General features: G+C 40.5%; 1 protein-coding gene across 1 annotated transcript in view; it reads right to left on the reverse strand.

Moving 5' to 3' along the window:
- Window positions 1-16437, reverse strand: part of CNGB3 (cyclic nucleotide gated channel subunit beta 3) — a 119467-nt gene that overhangs the window by 13208 nt on the left and 89822 nt on the right. Inside the window, 4 exon segments of the mRNA XM_061607103.1 lie at window positions 4966-5049; window positions 7980-8077; window positions 8464-8623; window positions 12178-12319. Of these exon segments, the coding sequence (XP_061463087.1) occupies window positions 4966-5049; window positions 7980-8077; window positions 8464-8623; window positions 12178-12319 (484 nt within the window).

Consider the following 16437-nt stretch of genomic DNA (forward strand, 5'->3'; position numbering starts at 1 on the left):
ATTAGGCCACACTGGCATTCATGAATGTGTTGACTTGCACAAGCTCACGTGTACTAGGTTGTTCTGACGGTTGCTTCACCAGTAGCAGCATCCTGCTTGGCAATGTCTGGTGCAACAATCAACACGTCCCCCTTTCCCACTCCTTAACTAGTAGCAGCTTTAGGGAGGAGTCAATTTCAATTTGTACAAGTGTCAGGAGAAAGGGGGTAAACCCCCCTCCCCCTCTGGCTGTGCTGAGAAACTGATATAAATAGCTCCTCTCTGTGGCTATTTTTGAGAAAATAAAAAGAAGTTGGGTGACATAATCACAGTTCTCCCACATTATGTACCTGTTGGCCAATAGTTACTGAGGAAAACCCCAGAGGAAGGGAGATAAACTACTCTGATGGAGGCAGAATAAGTCTGAAGGAAGAGATTGTGTTGCCCTGTTATTGATGCATGTATGTTTCATGATTTAAAAAGTGAATGGGAACTTGTGGCCCTCCATGGCCGGTGTTAGGAATGATGGCAACTGTTGTCCAACAAAATCTGGAATGCCACAGGTTCCCCAATCCTGTTTTTTTAACTTACCCCAATACTTTGAGCAGACTTAGGGGGTGCTATTTTTTAAGAAGCGCTCATAATTTTTATCCATTCAGCATTATTCAGTGGCTTCTACCACTCCAAACAATCTGTTTAAGTCTTTTTATTTTAACTCTGAAGGGGAAAAAGAGAATTGGCTTCATGTGCAACAAGACCCAGTCAATCAGTACTTTGCATAGCCAGATGGGAAGCTGGATCCAAATCAAAGCATTCACGAAAGATGGCTGTCCAGTTGCCTCTTGAATGCCTCAAGTGTCAAAGAGCCCACTATCTCTCTAGCTAATTGATTCCATTGTCGTATGGCTCTAACAGTTAGGAAGTTTTTCCTGATGTTCAGTTGAAATCTGGCTCCCTGCAACTTGAGCCCATTATTCTGTGTCCTGCACTCTGGGACAACCAAGATGAGATCCTGGCCCTCCTCTGTGTGACAACCTTTCATGTACTTGAAGAGTGCTATCATATCTCCCCTCAGTCTTCTCTTCTCCAGGCTAAACATGCCGAGTTCTTTCAGTCTCTTCTCATAGGGCTTTGTTTCCAGTCCCCTGATCATCCTCATTGCCCTCCTCTGAACCTGTTCCAGTTTGTCTGCATCCTTCTTGAAATGCAGAGACCAGAAATGGACACAGTACTAAAGATGAGGCTGAATATAGGGGAACTAATATTTCACACGATTTGGAAACTATACTTCTATTAATGCAACCTAATATAGCATTTGTCATTTTTGCAGCCGCATCGCACTGTTGGCTCATATTCAGCTTGTGATCAACAACGATTCCAAGATCATTCTTACATGTCATATTGCTGACCCAAGTATTCCCCATCTTATAACTCTGCATTTGGTTTCTTTTTCCTAAGTATAGAACTTTGCATTGATCCTTGTTGAATTTCATTCTGTTGTTTTCAGCCCAATGCTCCAGCCTATCAAGGTCCCTTTGAATTTTGTTTCTGTCTTCCACAGTATTAGCTGTGCCCCCCAATTTTATATCATCTGCAAATTTGATAAGCATGTTCTGTACCTCCTCATCCAAGTCATTAATAAAAATGTTGAAGAGCACTGGGCCCAGGACTGAGCCCTGTGGTACCCCATTTGTTACTTCCACCCAGCTTGAGGGGTATTCAGAGGGGGTTTACCATTGCCTCCCTCTGAGGCTAGTCCTCTCCAGCTGGACTGCTCAGCTTGCCACAGCTACACAAGCCAGCCCCATCCTTGTCCTCAACTGACAGCTGGGGAGCAACTGGGCTCCTTGGGACTATGCAGCTTGCCCGCAGCTGCACAGGTGGCAGGGCATGTAACCTCTGAGCCACTCACTGTGAGGGTGAACTTTAGCTGGCCCTTTACACCCAGGAAACACGAGCGGGGATTTGAACTCACAGACTCTGGACTCCCAGCCAGGCTCTCCTCCCCACTGTGCTATACCAGCTGTTCTTAAACATTTTACATGAATGCATATAGTTGGCCTTAGCCAATGTCAAAATCAAACAATTTACATTGCAATATGTCTTAAGGCTATCTTCTAGTTCTTATTCAGAAAATAAATGACTATTATCTCACCCTCAACATGTTCACAGTAGTAGGACTGTCTATCAGCAGCAGCAAGTACGTTGGACCAGTCTGAAAGACTGGTAGCTTACTGTCTAAACTTTTCCTCCTTTTATAGGAGTGTTCAAGGCTATACCCTATGTCACAACTCGGACTGATGTGTGTCAGTTTAGTGACTTTGCAGATGTTTCAGAAAGGACAGTCCATTCCCATATCAGTCCCAGCTACAGATGTAAGATTTCTGGAAATTTTGAAGCCATGGGAAAAAATTTTTTTTCAGAAAAAAACAAATGTTTGGGGAAATGGAAAAAAATGCACTATTAGCACTTTTTATAGATTGAAAGTCACTTTGTTACTTAAGGAACATAAAATGTAATTATGTACAAGTTGGTTTGGCATAAAATTATCACATTTGCTATATTAAAAGTACATTTTATTCAAACAATTATTACAAATTGAATTTACTTTTTTAAATTTTTACTTTTTTTTGTAACAAATGGATCTACAAGATCCTGAACTGTAAGGAACACCTGAACTAAGGAACCTCTTTCGTTTTGCCGGTTTATGAGGAGCAGGCAAAAAACAATTTAAAAAACCAGAAGAAACCATCAACATTAGTAACAAAGAAAATTATTTATGTCTCCGCTAGTCCTCCACAGTGTCAAGCAGACATAAGGCATCCATTCCCATAAAAAGAACTGAGAAAAAAGGGGGGCAAGATTCAATTAAGCATTTTATTAATCATGCTAAAATAAAGCATTCCATAATCTATTTTTTCTTCATTTTTCCAATTTTTTGGAAAAAAACAAAAAAGGCTTTGGGAAAAAAATGGGGAAAACCCTGTTTTCCCCCTGAATTTTTCTGGTTTTTTCCAGGCCTTCACATCTCTAGTCCCAGCTGTCCTTATCTGTTGTTTACAACCAACTCAGCAGACTGCCTGGAACATTGGCTACTGCAACATGTATTTCCTGCATCTCCATAAAAGGTAGTTCCTCCTAGAAAATGTTTTAACAGCATTCTAATGGTTATACAGAGTACATAATAGCATTGATACATTGACACAGAGGTATGTCTGGCACCTTCATGATACAGCTTTTGTCATGTGCTGAAGATGTACCTCTTTACCCTGGCCTTTGACGTTTGAGTGGTATATTTTTAGGGCCCACCTTTATTCTTGTGATTGAAATTTGCTTTAAACAGTTTTCAGTGTTGGATTTTGAATTGTTGTGACCTGTCCTGGGACCTTAGGGTGAAGGGTGTGTAATAAATCAGAATAATAATATTGCCAATATTGAAGCAAGAGTCAAGTGCAATTATGGCTACTTTCAGTACATGGAATTGGAAGGGGGCACCATCTTGTCCTTTGATTCTGGCAGCAAAATGCCTTTGGTTAGCCCATGGAGACTGAATGCTTTTAACTTTCATAGAGTTGAGCAGACTCCTGATAGATGTTGCTCCAGTTAAAAGTATCCCTTTAATTCACCTTGCCTCTCTCATTCTCTAAGACAAGTACAGCAACAGCAGCCCAAACAAATGAAACACTGCACATTCCAAAGTAAATCAGCATTTTAATTATTTTTCCTAATGATCATTTGCATAATTTCAAAGGGAAAATCAAGAATAATCAACCAACCAAAGCATCTGCTGTTTCTTGCATATTTACCAGCTCATTTGTGAGCTGATTAGCATCCAAATGAAGCCAATTATACCTGGACAAACAGGACTGAAATGTCTGAGCTTATGATACGTGTACTCCAATCAAAGTAAATCTAGTATGCTTTAAAAGAAAAGGTAGCATAAAACTGGAATGTGTCTATCATTTATATAGTCAGTGCAGTCCACTGACTTGAGCATTATTCTTGTACATAATGCATCTGGATGTACACAAAACCTCAGACATAGATAGGAAAAGATTTAAAATTACTTCTCAATCCCAGGGCTGAAATAGATGTAACATTAAGTGCATGTAAGACTTTAAAGTGCCTGATTTATTTTCTTTAAATAGTAGCTGCAGTGTGTGTGTGCAATCAGGAATTAGAGTGTAGTATGCTGGCAGAGAGTGGGCTTTAAACCTTCCTCACCATGCTGCAATTCTGATTAAAGTGACTTCTGCAAAGTTGCTATTTGCTCCATCAGGGAAGCTTCCACTGGCAACAAAGGAAGCTTCCTTTCCATGAAAAAGACCATTTTGTGAGGGGTAGAATTTCTGTCAGGACCTTAGTGTGGGAGGAAAGGCCTAATCCCTCCCTCCTCTTAGACCCAATTCTGATTTACCCCAGGTTTTTTTAAAGGACATATACAACATCAAGTAAAAATACGTGCTAACTTCATTAGTTTGGCCCACAGTTAGAAAACTGCTGACCTTGAGGTGCTTGCTATTACAACAAGCATGGATATATTGAGACTGATTATTATGGGAAAAGCGCAGAGCGTTTTAATATACATGTCTCATATTTTTTTAGATGGCAAACTGTAGAACCTTACAGTTCCATCTCATGCACCCCTCTATATACTTATATATAATTTTGTGCTGTAACATTTCAGTGAAATCATAAAGTCTAATAATGTGTATCAATACATAACTTATATTTAAACACTATAGTCGTTCTTACTCTTTTTTTAAAAAAAATTGATCATATAAGTATTAAAATCCATATTGTCTGGACCAAGTTTGAAATCGGAGAGGACATCATTATGATTGCACATTGCAGTGTAATTACTTTTTACGCACTGTAATTCGCCCCAGATTAATTGTGTTCATTTTTTATTCTTGACCCATAGCTGAACTCCTTTTCTAATGTCCTCATTATTCTTGCATCTGCAATACGAACAGTCAATATCACCTTTTTGCAGACAAAGTCGCCTGGTAAATACACAATGGATTTCAGTCTCAGCAACATGTCACATATCATTTGCGTATCGCATCCCTGTGTTTTTTTTTTTAAGGGAAAAAAAGAATAATCAGAATCAGAATTATATTGTAGGTGAAATGCTTACTGATGTTACACAGAACCAGCAAAAGGTCAAAATAAAAAGAAGAAGAAGAAAGATTAAGTCTAATCATACAAGTTTGTTATTGCGTGGCTGTAGGCAACATTCAAAAGCTCAGCCCTTTAACAATTTAGTTCCAATGGAGACTTCATGTGCAATTAATAGATTGGGGGTTGTGACTCAGAGGTTTATTACACATGCACTAACCCAGAGCTTGGAAAAGTTACTTTTTTGAACTACAACTCCCATCAGCCCCAGTCAGCATGGCGCTGGCTGGGGCTGATGGGAGTTGTAGTTCAAAAAAGTAACTTTTCCACGCTCTGCACTAACCATCCATGACTGTATACAGTAAAGAAAATCCAGATTTCAAATTCTGCAACTGGAAATGTGGTGATGTGTCACCAAATGACCTGTTTTTCATCATGTCTATAATTTTTATCTTCTGTTGGTGCTGTTGCTTGCAGAAGTGTGTTGTGGCTGCACAAAGAAGAGAGCCTTTTCTTGTTAAGTGTGCTGAGAGAGAGGGTTGTTAGGAGACCTCTCTTCCCTTCATAGAGTTACAATTCCTAGAGTTCCCTGGGAAGAGGGAATGATTGTTAGGTCACTCTGAGAATTGTAGCTCTGTGTAGGGAGTATCAGTCTCCTAACAACTCTCAGTACTCTTAACAAATTAGTTTCCAGGATGCTTTGTGGGAAGCCATGACTGTTTCAAGTGGTATGATACTGCTTTACATGTATAGTGCAGATGGGACCTTTATCTTGTGAGCTCCTGCTGTAATCTGAAGTAGAACATTAAGTTTACTATCTCTCTTGCTCTTTAGAATTAGAGCTGAATGATGGTGAATAGCTGCAGTGCTCCAGCAACCAGTATGGTCACTAATCTCCATGTGGCCCAATTTAGCCATTCCCTCCATCACTGGAGTTACAAACCCAGTTCCCACGTGCACCCTGGCACCTGCGAAGACCTTCATTGGTGCCTCTTGCAAGGGGCCCTAGACTCTGAGATTTCATTTTTTTTAGAAAAGTAAGTTTCTAGCCCTCCTAGAAAAATAATTATGAATCAAAATGTGCAGGTACCCTTTCAAGTGATTTCTGTGAAATGAGCCACCCTGATTGCTCCTGCCTGTCAATTTTTTACCCAATGAGTGAAGTCAGAGTTGTGATTTTCCTGCTTCTGTCTAGGAGTCCTTGGAATCTTTGTAGTTTGCCATTCCTGTTTTCATGGTAGCCAGGATGCATCATTTCTGTGATGGGTTTGTCTGAGATCAGGTACCCCGTAGAACAAGGGTTGCCAACCTTTTTGACCAGTGGGCACATTTTAAATTCTGAAAGAGTGTTATGAGTGGATGTTAAAGAATCTCCTCCCCAAATGGCAAATGCAAAATGTAAAAACTTTGCAAAGAGGTTTAGGCATTTGTCCTGCTGTGCAGGACCTGATGTCCAGGCACTCATTAAGAATTCACTGTATAGTTAACTTACAGTGCAGCAGGATACATGTCTACTTCAGAAGTAAACTCTTTGTGTTTAGTGGAGCTTACTTCAGGAAAGTGTGTACATGATAGCAGCCTAGGCTTTGGTTTAAGATTGGCATTGGGTAAAACAAGGTTCTTGTGCCTTTAAACAGCTGTAACTGCACCATCAGGACCAGTAGGACACAGCTGACTTCCATGGTAAACATGAGGTTGTTCGGGGGTGGGTCAGCAATGACTGTACTCTCTCTGATTATGTGTTATGTCACACACCCTCATGGCAGCTATGATGTGTTATGCCACACCCCTATGGCAGCCTTTTTGTGACTGGTGCCTCAGGGCTCTCAAAATTCAATATGTGCCCCCTGGTTCTTAAAGAACATAAGAACATAAGAAGAGCCTGCTGGATCAGGCCAGTGGCCCATCTAGTCCAGCATCCTGTTCTCACAGTGGCCAACCAGGTGCCTGGGGGAAGTCCGCAAGCAGGACCCGAGTGCAAGAACACTCTCCCCTCCTGAGGCTTCCGGCAACTGGTTTTCAACGTTGATGACTACTGTTCTATTATCTATCTGCCTCCAGAATGGGATGGACCTTTCAGTTTCTTTGTTGCAGCCTCAGTCGTCATCACATAGCCACAAGGGTCTGCCTATGCCTCTGTTGGGAACAAAGGTTGGAACTGCCAGGATGCAGCAACTTCTTGCTATCTGGCTGGAAGCTGTTGGAGACTTGCCTTATTTAGCTGACAGCATAAATAAGCACCTTGCACAGACCTGGTATATCAAATGTGATGAACCTATCTGGCTCATGAAGGCTGGATCAGTCCCACTGTGAGCCACTAGTAACTGCATGTATCCCATGTATTTATGCATTCACAGGGCAACCATACTTTGCTTTCTGTGTGTGCCATTGCTAAGTCTTTGATGGTGTTCCCTGACATTAAAACAACTGTGTAACTTTGGTTTCATCTGTTGTACTTTAAATCAAAATTCCTTACTGGGATTGTTTGTTGGTTTTGCCAGCGGTGTCACTAGCGGGAGTGCGGGGGGGTGCGGACCTCCAGCACGCGCCCTCCCGCATACGCGCATGCGCTCCAGGCTGGTGGTGGAAGGCCCGTCCTGGCTTCACCACCAGCGCGCGGGCGCCTGCTTTCCATCTCGCCCGCCTGCCTCCGAGGAGGAGTTGGCTGCGCCGACCCGGAGCGCTTCTCGGCTCCTTTGCTGGGCAATGGCGCAGGGCGGGGCGGCTCTGGGTGTCACCCCCCTTAGGGTGTCACCCGGGTGCAGTCCGCACCCTCCGCACCCCGGTAGTGACGCTCCTGGGTTTTGCAATCCAAATTACTGCAAACAAACAAATACCTTGCAAATGCTGGACATTAGGGTACATGAACAATTACTTACTTTGAACAAGTCAACTTTGCTGACAATGGCAAAGTTCACATCAATTGCAATGGCTAGCTGCATTTTTCCTGGCATCTGCTCCAGCAGTTCGGATTCATCTACAAGGCAGAATTAAAAGAGAAAACTTTTTTTAAAAAAAAGTTGGTGTCACATTGAGAGATGGCTCTCCTTCCTTCTCCTCTCTCCAAAAGCAGTTAAAATAATTAGAAATAAAAAAATACTTGATAACAGTTTACAACAATATTATCCAAGTTTGGCCACTCTTGCTGGTCAGAGTTTGTTTGGTACATGGATTCAAAAAAAATTTTTTTTTATAAAGCATGAAGTTATTTGAATTAAGTAGGTTTATTAAATTAAATTAATTAATAATAAAGACTGCCAATTCCCAGTTCATTTTCAAATAAATGGAATGATACTGGTATTCTCAATGAAAATGGGGAGGATTAGGAAGAGTAAGTTTGCTTCGAATCATTCTGAATTTTACCCAGCATTCCTTGTGAATCCCACGTATACTCATACCAAGTTCGAACACGATTCTGAACAATTCTTAGAATTGTATAAGTGTTCATGTATGATACTGTGTTATCCATACAGGCACGGTAGTAGTTCTGCCCTGCTGTTGCTGCTCCAATGACATCACGCATCTGCAAATATCAACCAGTATCATAACAAGGAGATTATAATAGTCTGCTGAAACTTAATGTTCACTTTTTGGTGGTATCTTCTGCATTTGTGTGATTTTGTTTTCACTGGATGTCTGAGGTCGTTAACGTTATTGCCCCTTTCAATATGCTGATAGCTGCTTTGTTGACATGATGGTGGAAAAGGATACAAAATACACAGAGGAATCTGCCTTATAGCAAGTCAAACAATTTGTTCATCCAGCCCAGTGTTGTCTACTCGGACTGGCAGTGTGTGTGTGTGTACTGATCCTTTTAATTGGAAATGCCAGGGATTGAACCTAAGACTTTCTGATTCAAAGCATGCGTGCTACTGCTGAGTTATGATCCCTTCCCAAAGATAAATGAGTTGGAGAAAAGGTAGAAAGAAAGAGGTGCATACTCACTGTGAAGCATTTGCTAGTAAGTTCCATTGGTTTCAAAGGTACTTGCTTCAAGGTAGCAGTGGTGGCTAGTGGCTCCATGCCAGTAGGGAAGTGGAATCCACTCCGTGTTTTAGTATGAACTTTCAAGGAGGGGTCCAAGGTGCTGAGCCTATTTTGGGAATATGTTTCAGCACCATGAACAGCTCCTTGAAAGTTTGGATGAAAACCCAGAGTGGATTCCTCTGTCCCATTGATATGGAGCCACCAGATGCCACTGCCAGACCGCCTGCTTGGGGCTGCAGTCTCAGGCTGCATACACACCATACATTAAAGCACATGATTTCCCCCAAAGAATCCTGGGAACTGTAGTATGTAAGTGGCTATTGAAGACTTCTTTTTTTTAAAAAAAGAAGGCTTTCCTTCAAGTGTGACTTAGTTATTTTATGAAAACTGTGGAACTGGTTTTGTAGTCTTTAGTTTAGTGAACATACTTTGTTATACACCTCTCTGGTGATGTTTGGTTATCAAGTGGTTTATAAATCTGCAAATAAATAAATAAATTGTGCTTTAAGTGGTTCTCATCACACAGCAAACTAAATTGACTTGGCTGAGGTTGTTCCCAGACAAAGTGTATATTATGCAATTGTCCTGTTTTGTTTCTACCGAACTTGTGTGGAGGTTGTACAATTTTACCATCAAGTGGTTGCGGTCCTACAGTTTCCACTCAGTTTTCTCATCACAAAATGACCAATTTTTTTAAAAAAAGCAAAGTGGATTTGTTGCACAAGACCACTATTTAGCTATTACTCTTTATTCCAGTGTGCACTCTTTCTTTCTGGGGGGTTATGAAGGTACAGTCTTACTGTGAAAAAAACACATACCAACACCTACCTGAATGTCTGGATAAAAGAGCAACAAACTAGAACTACCCTAACGCTGAGTACACACCATGCCTGAAATAAAATTCAAAGCACATTCCCCCACCCCCAAGAATCTTTGGAACTCTGGTTTGTTAAGGACGCTGGAAATTGTAGCTCGGTGAGGGGTAAACTACACTTCCCAGGATTCGGGGTGGGATGCTTTAAAGGTACAGTGGATACACAGCCTCTGAATCACTGAATTTATTCTAGAATTGTACCACTTTAAAGTGTCAGAAGAGGCTTTGGCGAGTGTGGAATTAACCACTGACTAAATTCATATTGTACCTGCTTGATTATACAAGACCAAGTAGTAATTTCTTCAAATAAATAGTGCCTCCAGAATCATACCTGTGTGTTTGCAATCTGTTATTAAAAATAAGACCAGCTGTGAAGACCAGAGATGGCTAAAGCAGAAGTGCCAGTAGCAGTGATATTTTTTAAAAGTCTAACACTACAATCCTATATACACTTCCATTGAACTCTATGGGTCTTATTTCTGTATAGGGTTGCGCTGTAAATGGAATTAATGTGCTGTCTGAAATGCTGACAAGCTGTTTCCTGACTTCCAGTAGTAATCGGCACAGCAACTAAGCTAATTTGTAGAAAGATCCATTTGATAAACAACAGATTAACCTTTGTAGAGGATAAAGCAAGCCTGTTTCCCCCCCTTTTTTTGGCTCCAGGATAATATTCACTCCCCTTTTCCCCAACCAAGAGATTGAGAGGTGGGTGGGAGTGATTTACAGGTAGGTATAATTGTTTACTAAAATAATGTGTGGCTTTTTTATATAACATAATGCAAAATGGGCAAGACAATTTTGGTCCCCAGAAAGATAATGGCTGCCAAAGGTAAGGACAATGAGGCAACCAAGAGTTTCATGAATTTGTTAAGGGTCACCTAAGCCAATAACATTACAATCATCATCAATTATGTGTTCTCATTTTTTTTAATGTGTTCTCATTTGTAAAAGCAGCAATTATTTTGACAGTAAGAAACTCGAATGGTGTTAACTCCCTACTTAATCCCGCATATTGTTTTGGTTGCATTACAGAGGCTCAATGAGTTTCATGGAAGTTAAGCAGGACTAGCTTACAAATATACCTAGATGGGAGACCACCAGACAATGTGTCCCTCTTGGATGGTGTCTTCCGAGATAGCTTTGAGAGTAGGGATGGAGGAGAAATTCAATTCACTTTGCATTTTAAAGCCTAATCTATCCAATTCACACTTCCTGAAACAATATGAAACTGAAACAGAGCCGGCCTTTCAAATTTTCACCTCTCCAAAGTTTGCAATAGAGTTCTCCAACCAACCAATGTTTACAAAAATGCATGGAAGGAAAACGTGTATAAAAATGAATATATTACTGAAAACATACAAAATGCATTATATTAGGGGAAATTGCTTGCTTGCAAAAATGTGAACATCAGTCAAAACTGCATGCAAGCATGTTTTTATTAGGAGAAATTCACAACAAAAGTTTGAAGAATTTTCATAAGGATTTTTTTTTTACAGAAAAAATGCAAATAGCTGGAGAACTGAGTATAAGATGGGGGGGATGAGAAGCTGACAGAACTGAAATTGACAGATCCTTCCATCCCTATTTGGGAGCTTCCACAGTGTGCACCATTTCCAGCTATACTTCATAATGCCAGAATCTCCAGGTCATGCAGAGGAGCCAGTAATGTTATACTTCCCCATGCCAGTATCATCCTTCCTGGAGTTCGGCAGGCAAACCTAAATTACAGAGAATGTGCTTTGCATGCAGAAGATCCCTGACATCTCTGCTTAAAAGGTTTTGGGTATTAGGTCTAAGAAGAACCTCTGCTTGAGACCTTGGAGAGCAATTGCCAGTTGGAGTCAGTACTGAACTAGATGGATCAATGGTCTTGTTTGTCTCTGTATAAAACACTCAAGGAGCCTTGAGTGATTCCCTCAGAAAAAGGGGGGCAAAGAAATACTGTTTCTATAAGCAGCTCACTTAATTATATTTGAACATCAACATTCAGAGTATGCCACATAATTTTGCCATTTATAGTTCTAGAAATCTGTGTCTTTTCAAGAAAGACATTACTGGAGGGGATCTATACTGGTGAATATCTAGACATTGTTAAACCTTCCTTCCTGTAATAAAGACTTGTATTTTTATATGAAAATGTCAATTTTAATACACAAATAGCAGGAAACATCTTAAACTCAGAGGTCGATTGAACAATTAATGCTTGTGTTTACCTGACCAATCAAGCTGGAGAATACAAAGACTTCTGAGAAAAAATTCAGAAGTTGAAAGATGATTTCAAACATAGTTACTGGTTCTGGAAGTCCACCAATAGTGATTAAAGTGCGAACTGCCCAGTAGTAACATCTTAGATACCTGTAGATATAAAACACTTTTTGATACAGTTATTATCCACAGATATATCTAATGCAGAAATACTAGTTGCTGAAGTTCAGAATTAGGAACAAATATCTTTCCTCTCAGAACAACTGGCCCTGGTAATAAAATTAAGCAAAAGAATTTGTATCACTGTAGGGTTTTATGTAGGACATGTGTGGGGAACCTTTGGCTCTCCAGATGTTGCTGGACCTCAGTTCCCATCAGCTCCAGCCAGCGTGGACAATGATCAGGGATGATGGGAGTAGTAGTCCAACAACTTCTGGAGGTCCACAGCTTTCCCATGGTAGAGAGAGAGACAGACAAATAAAAAATAGTAGTCACTAAAAGGGTAGTACAGATGTACAATCTAGTACAGATGCTACCTGTACAACTGGCTGTGGAGATGCACTTTGCATAGTTGGGTAGCCTTCATTTACATGTTAAGCTATAGAGATTTTAGAAATGGTTCTCCATATAGCTAAAGCAGGACCTGAGTCCTGTAAATACAGTGCTATAGTATAGCAACCTTCCTGCCCTGGCATCATGTCTCTAGAAATCAGAAGCAAGCCATGTAGCAAACAAGCAAAGTTCGGTCTGTACAAACAATGAACACATGGCCTGTCATTTCCCATTCTCTGTAATAATGGAAAGTATGTCTGGCCCTTCAGTAGTCATATCTTCAGATTTCCTCCCTTGAAATATGTCAGACATATAAAACTTTTCATGAACACGTCAAGGGAGATAATTGATCACTCTATTGAACTCCAAAGGAAATATTCTCTTTCTAAAAAGTTCATTCTTGAGTCATCATCAGATTGGCTATGTGGCTCTCATTTTAACACTCAGAAAATGCCAGGTATTTGGCCTGTCTGTTCAGTAATACCCCTCTCTGATAATGCCAGGTGTTTCAGTGCTAAACTGCTTCGGTGAGGTCTACATGGTTGTTATTTATTGGCTGGATGGGGAAGAAATTTGATTCAGTTTGCATTTAAATGTGAACCTACCTAATTCACACTTTCTGAAACAATACAAGAAACACAGCCATCCTTCAAAATTCATACTTCTCCAAACTTTTCAGTGCAGTTCTCCAGAAAAGTAATGTGTACAAAAATGCACATACTAGGGTAAAGTGTGCATGTAAATGCATATATGAGTGAAAATAACATATGAAAATTCATTATATTAGGGAAAATTGCTTTGCAAAAATGTCTATAAGACAAAATTGCTTACCAAAATATTCATATTAGGAGAAATTCACAATAAAATGCTGATGAATTTTCATGAGAACTTTAAAACAACAACACAGATTGATGTGGAAATGTGGAGAACTGAACTTGAAACTGGAAAACAGAGAAATTGGGAAAAACCAAAACTGACAGATTCGCTCATCCCTATTTACTTGATACCCTACGGGTATTGCTTGAGGTCAGGCAATCCCTGCAGTATAAACAACAAAATGTTTCAGCCCATGATGAAAGGGTTGTCAAGTTGTAACTCAGATACCAATGCTATACCTTAAAAATTCCTCAATGTGGGAAATTCAACAGCCGTAACTCCTCCTATTCAAAGAAATTCAGTGGCCATAGCTTCTCCTGTTCATTTCTCTCCCTAGTCCTTCTGCCACCACTCCTTGTTTGCTGTACAAGACACTTGAGCAGCATACCAGGAGTTCTACCTGCTACAGCAGGTGGCAGACTAGAGGATAAAGGAACAATCTGATAATTGCAAATAGTGAGTATCTTACTTTATTGGGGAATTTGGCATTCTGTGCCAATAGAGATGGAATGATCAGTCAGTTTTGGTTCTCTCCGTTTCTCTTTTTTCTAATCTTAAATTCGGTTCTCCACATTTCTGCTGCAATTCGTGATTATTTTTTTTAAAAATAATGCTCATGAAAATTCTTCAGCATTTTAGTGCAAATTTCTCCTAATAAATACATTTTTGTATGCAGTTTTGACTACTGTACACATTTTTTGAAAGCAATTTATCCTAATACAATGCATTTTTATTTTCACAAATATATTCATTTTGTGCATACTTTCCTCTAATATACGCATTTTTGTAAACATTGCTTGATTGAAGAACAGCATCACAACATTCAGATAAGTGCAAACTTCAAAGGATGGCTTTGTTTTCAGTTCTTATATTGTTTTGGAAAGTGTGAATTTGATAAATTCCACTTTGAATGCAAACTTAATCAAATTTCTCACCATCTCTACTTTCAAATAACCTTCTAATGCAAAGAGTATAGAACTAGATATATCTGATGGAGAAAGCTGTTCTGTATTGGATTTTTCATGCTCAGCTACTCCGAACAGGATATGATCTAGATTTGCCACTGTTGTGTGTCTTGACAGGCAAAAATTCACCAGGTGCAGTTTCTCCCATAACTGTGTTACCACCATGTCTGGAAAAGCTGCACTTGTGACATTTCTGCATGCACTGCATGTCTTAAAATCACAAAGCCCCTCTCTTGAAAATAAGGTGGTGACTGTGATGTCCCTATAGTTTGATAACTGTAAATATGGTAAGTGCAGGTTTATTAAGCGATATATGGTAAGTGACTGAGTGAGAGGGGGGAGTACATGGGCTAGAATGCTGGAGAATGTTGGATGATGATTGGCTGAGTGTTTGAATCGCTGAGGGTATAAATGAGAGGATGACAGTTGAGTCAGGGGGAGTTGTTGGAGAGAGGGAGTGGAGTTGGATTCTGGGGAGAGGAGAGTTGAGAGGAGTGATTGGCAGAGTTCTGAGGGAGGTTTGGATTATATTTGGCTGGTATTTAGACAGAATATATATGACTGGAAACATAAAAAGTGACACTAAATGAAACCATACACTACGTAAACATTCCTAAAGTAATCTTGTTATTTCCTGGTGTTATCAAATAAATACTTTTATTGGTTTACCAAAAGCCTGATCCTTGGCTGGGGATACACAGACCAGAAGGGAGGGCAGGGTAATTACCAAGGCTGGAGGGAAACAGTATCAAATAAATGGTGGCAGCGGTGAAGGGAGATATTGTAACATCGTCAAGTATCCAGAGCAACCCAGGATTGTATGCTTTATAGACAAAGATACAAGGGGGTTGTGGACAGCAAGGGCACCCAGACACAAAGTAACAATAAGCCATAGGGAGACTAAGGTGAAGTCTCTAGCAGTATTGTTTACAGGGAGTGGCTGGTGGTGCTGCCTAGCAGTGGGATCTTGTGAGATCTGTGCTAGAGCGTGTGAGAGAACAAATAAAAACCGAGATCCTGACAGGTGGTGGCCCTGGTGGGAGTATCTCAGGTAGAGCCAGCTGTGGGATCGTCACAGTGACACAGCTATATTCTAGTAGCTAGTAGGAGAAGAAACAACCAAAAGCCACAATCTTAATTGGCACTGTTGTGCCTGTGCCCCTGGCTGGGGCAGACCTCAAAGGATGAAGGCTCAACCATCAGCCCAGTATCATAGACAGTGGGAGGATCTATAGAAGGAATATTTATAGAATGAATGTATATGGATGGGGGGATGGTAGGCCAAGCCTACACATATTCATTAGAATATTTGTAGGGAGCCAAAGTATGCAACTTTTCACATGGGGGCTCACTACAGATGTTAAGAAAGCACACTGGAGACTGGGTAAGAATATAAGAAGAGCCCTGCTGGATCAGACCAAAGCCCCAACATCCTGTTCTCACAGCATCCAACCTATGGGAAGCCTGCAAGCAGAACCTGAGTGCTACAGCACTCTCCTCCCTAGTGATTCCCAGCAACTGGCATACAGAGGCATACTGCCTCCAACAGTGGAGGGAGAGCCATAGCGCTGTCCCTCCTACATGCATTCATTCTGCGAGCAGCGCTATTGCAGGTTCTAGTCAAGGGATGGTTCTCATCTGTCAAGGCAGCAGCCGCAGGACATAGGAGGTAAGGCATTATTTTCCCTTGGGATTGAATCTATTACCTGGAAGTAATAGTTCATAGAATTCAACAGAACTGACTTTCCATGATCAGGATGGAAATCTGATAAATGGTAAACTATTTATTTATTTATTAAATTTATATCCCGCCCTTCCTCCCAGAAGGAGCCCAGGGTGGCATACACAAACACTAACATCTTAAAAACAAAAGAC

This window comes from Rhineura floridana, chromosome 1 (genome assembly GCF_030035675.1).
Source record: "Rhineura floridana isolate rRhiFlo1 chromosome 1, rRhiFlo1.hap2, whole genome shotgun sequence".
Classification (NCBI taxonomy): domain Eukaryota; kingdom Metazoa; phylum Chordata; class Lepidosauria; order Squamata; family Rhineuridae; genus Rhineura; species Rhineura floridana.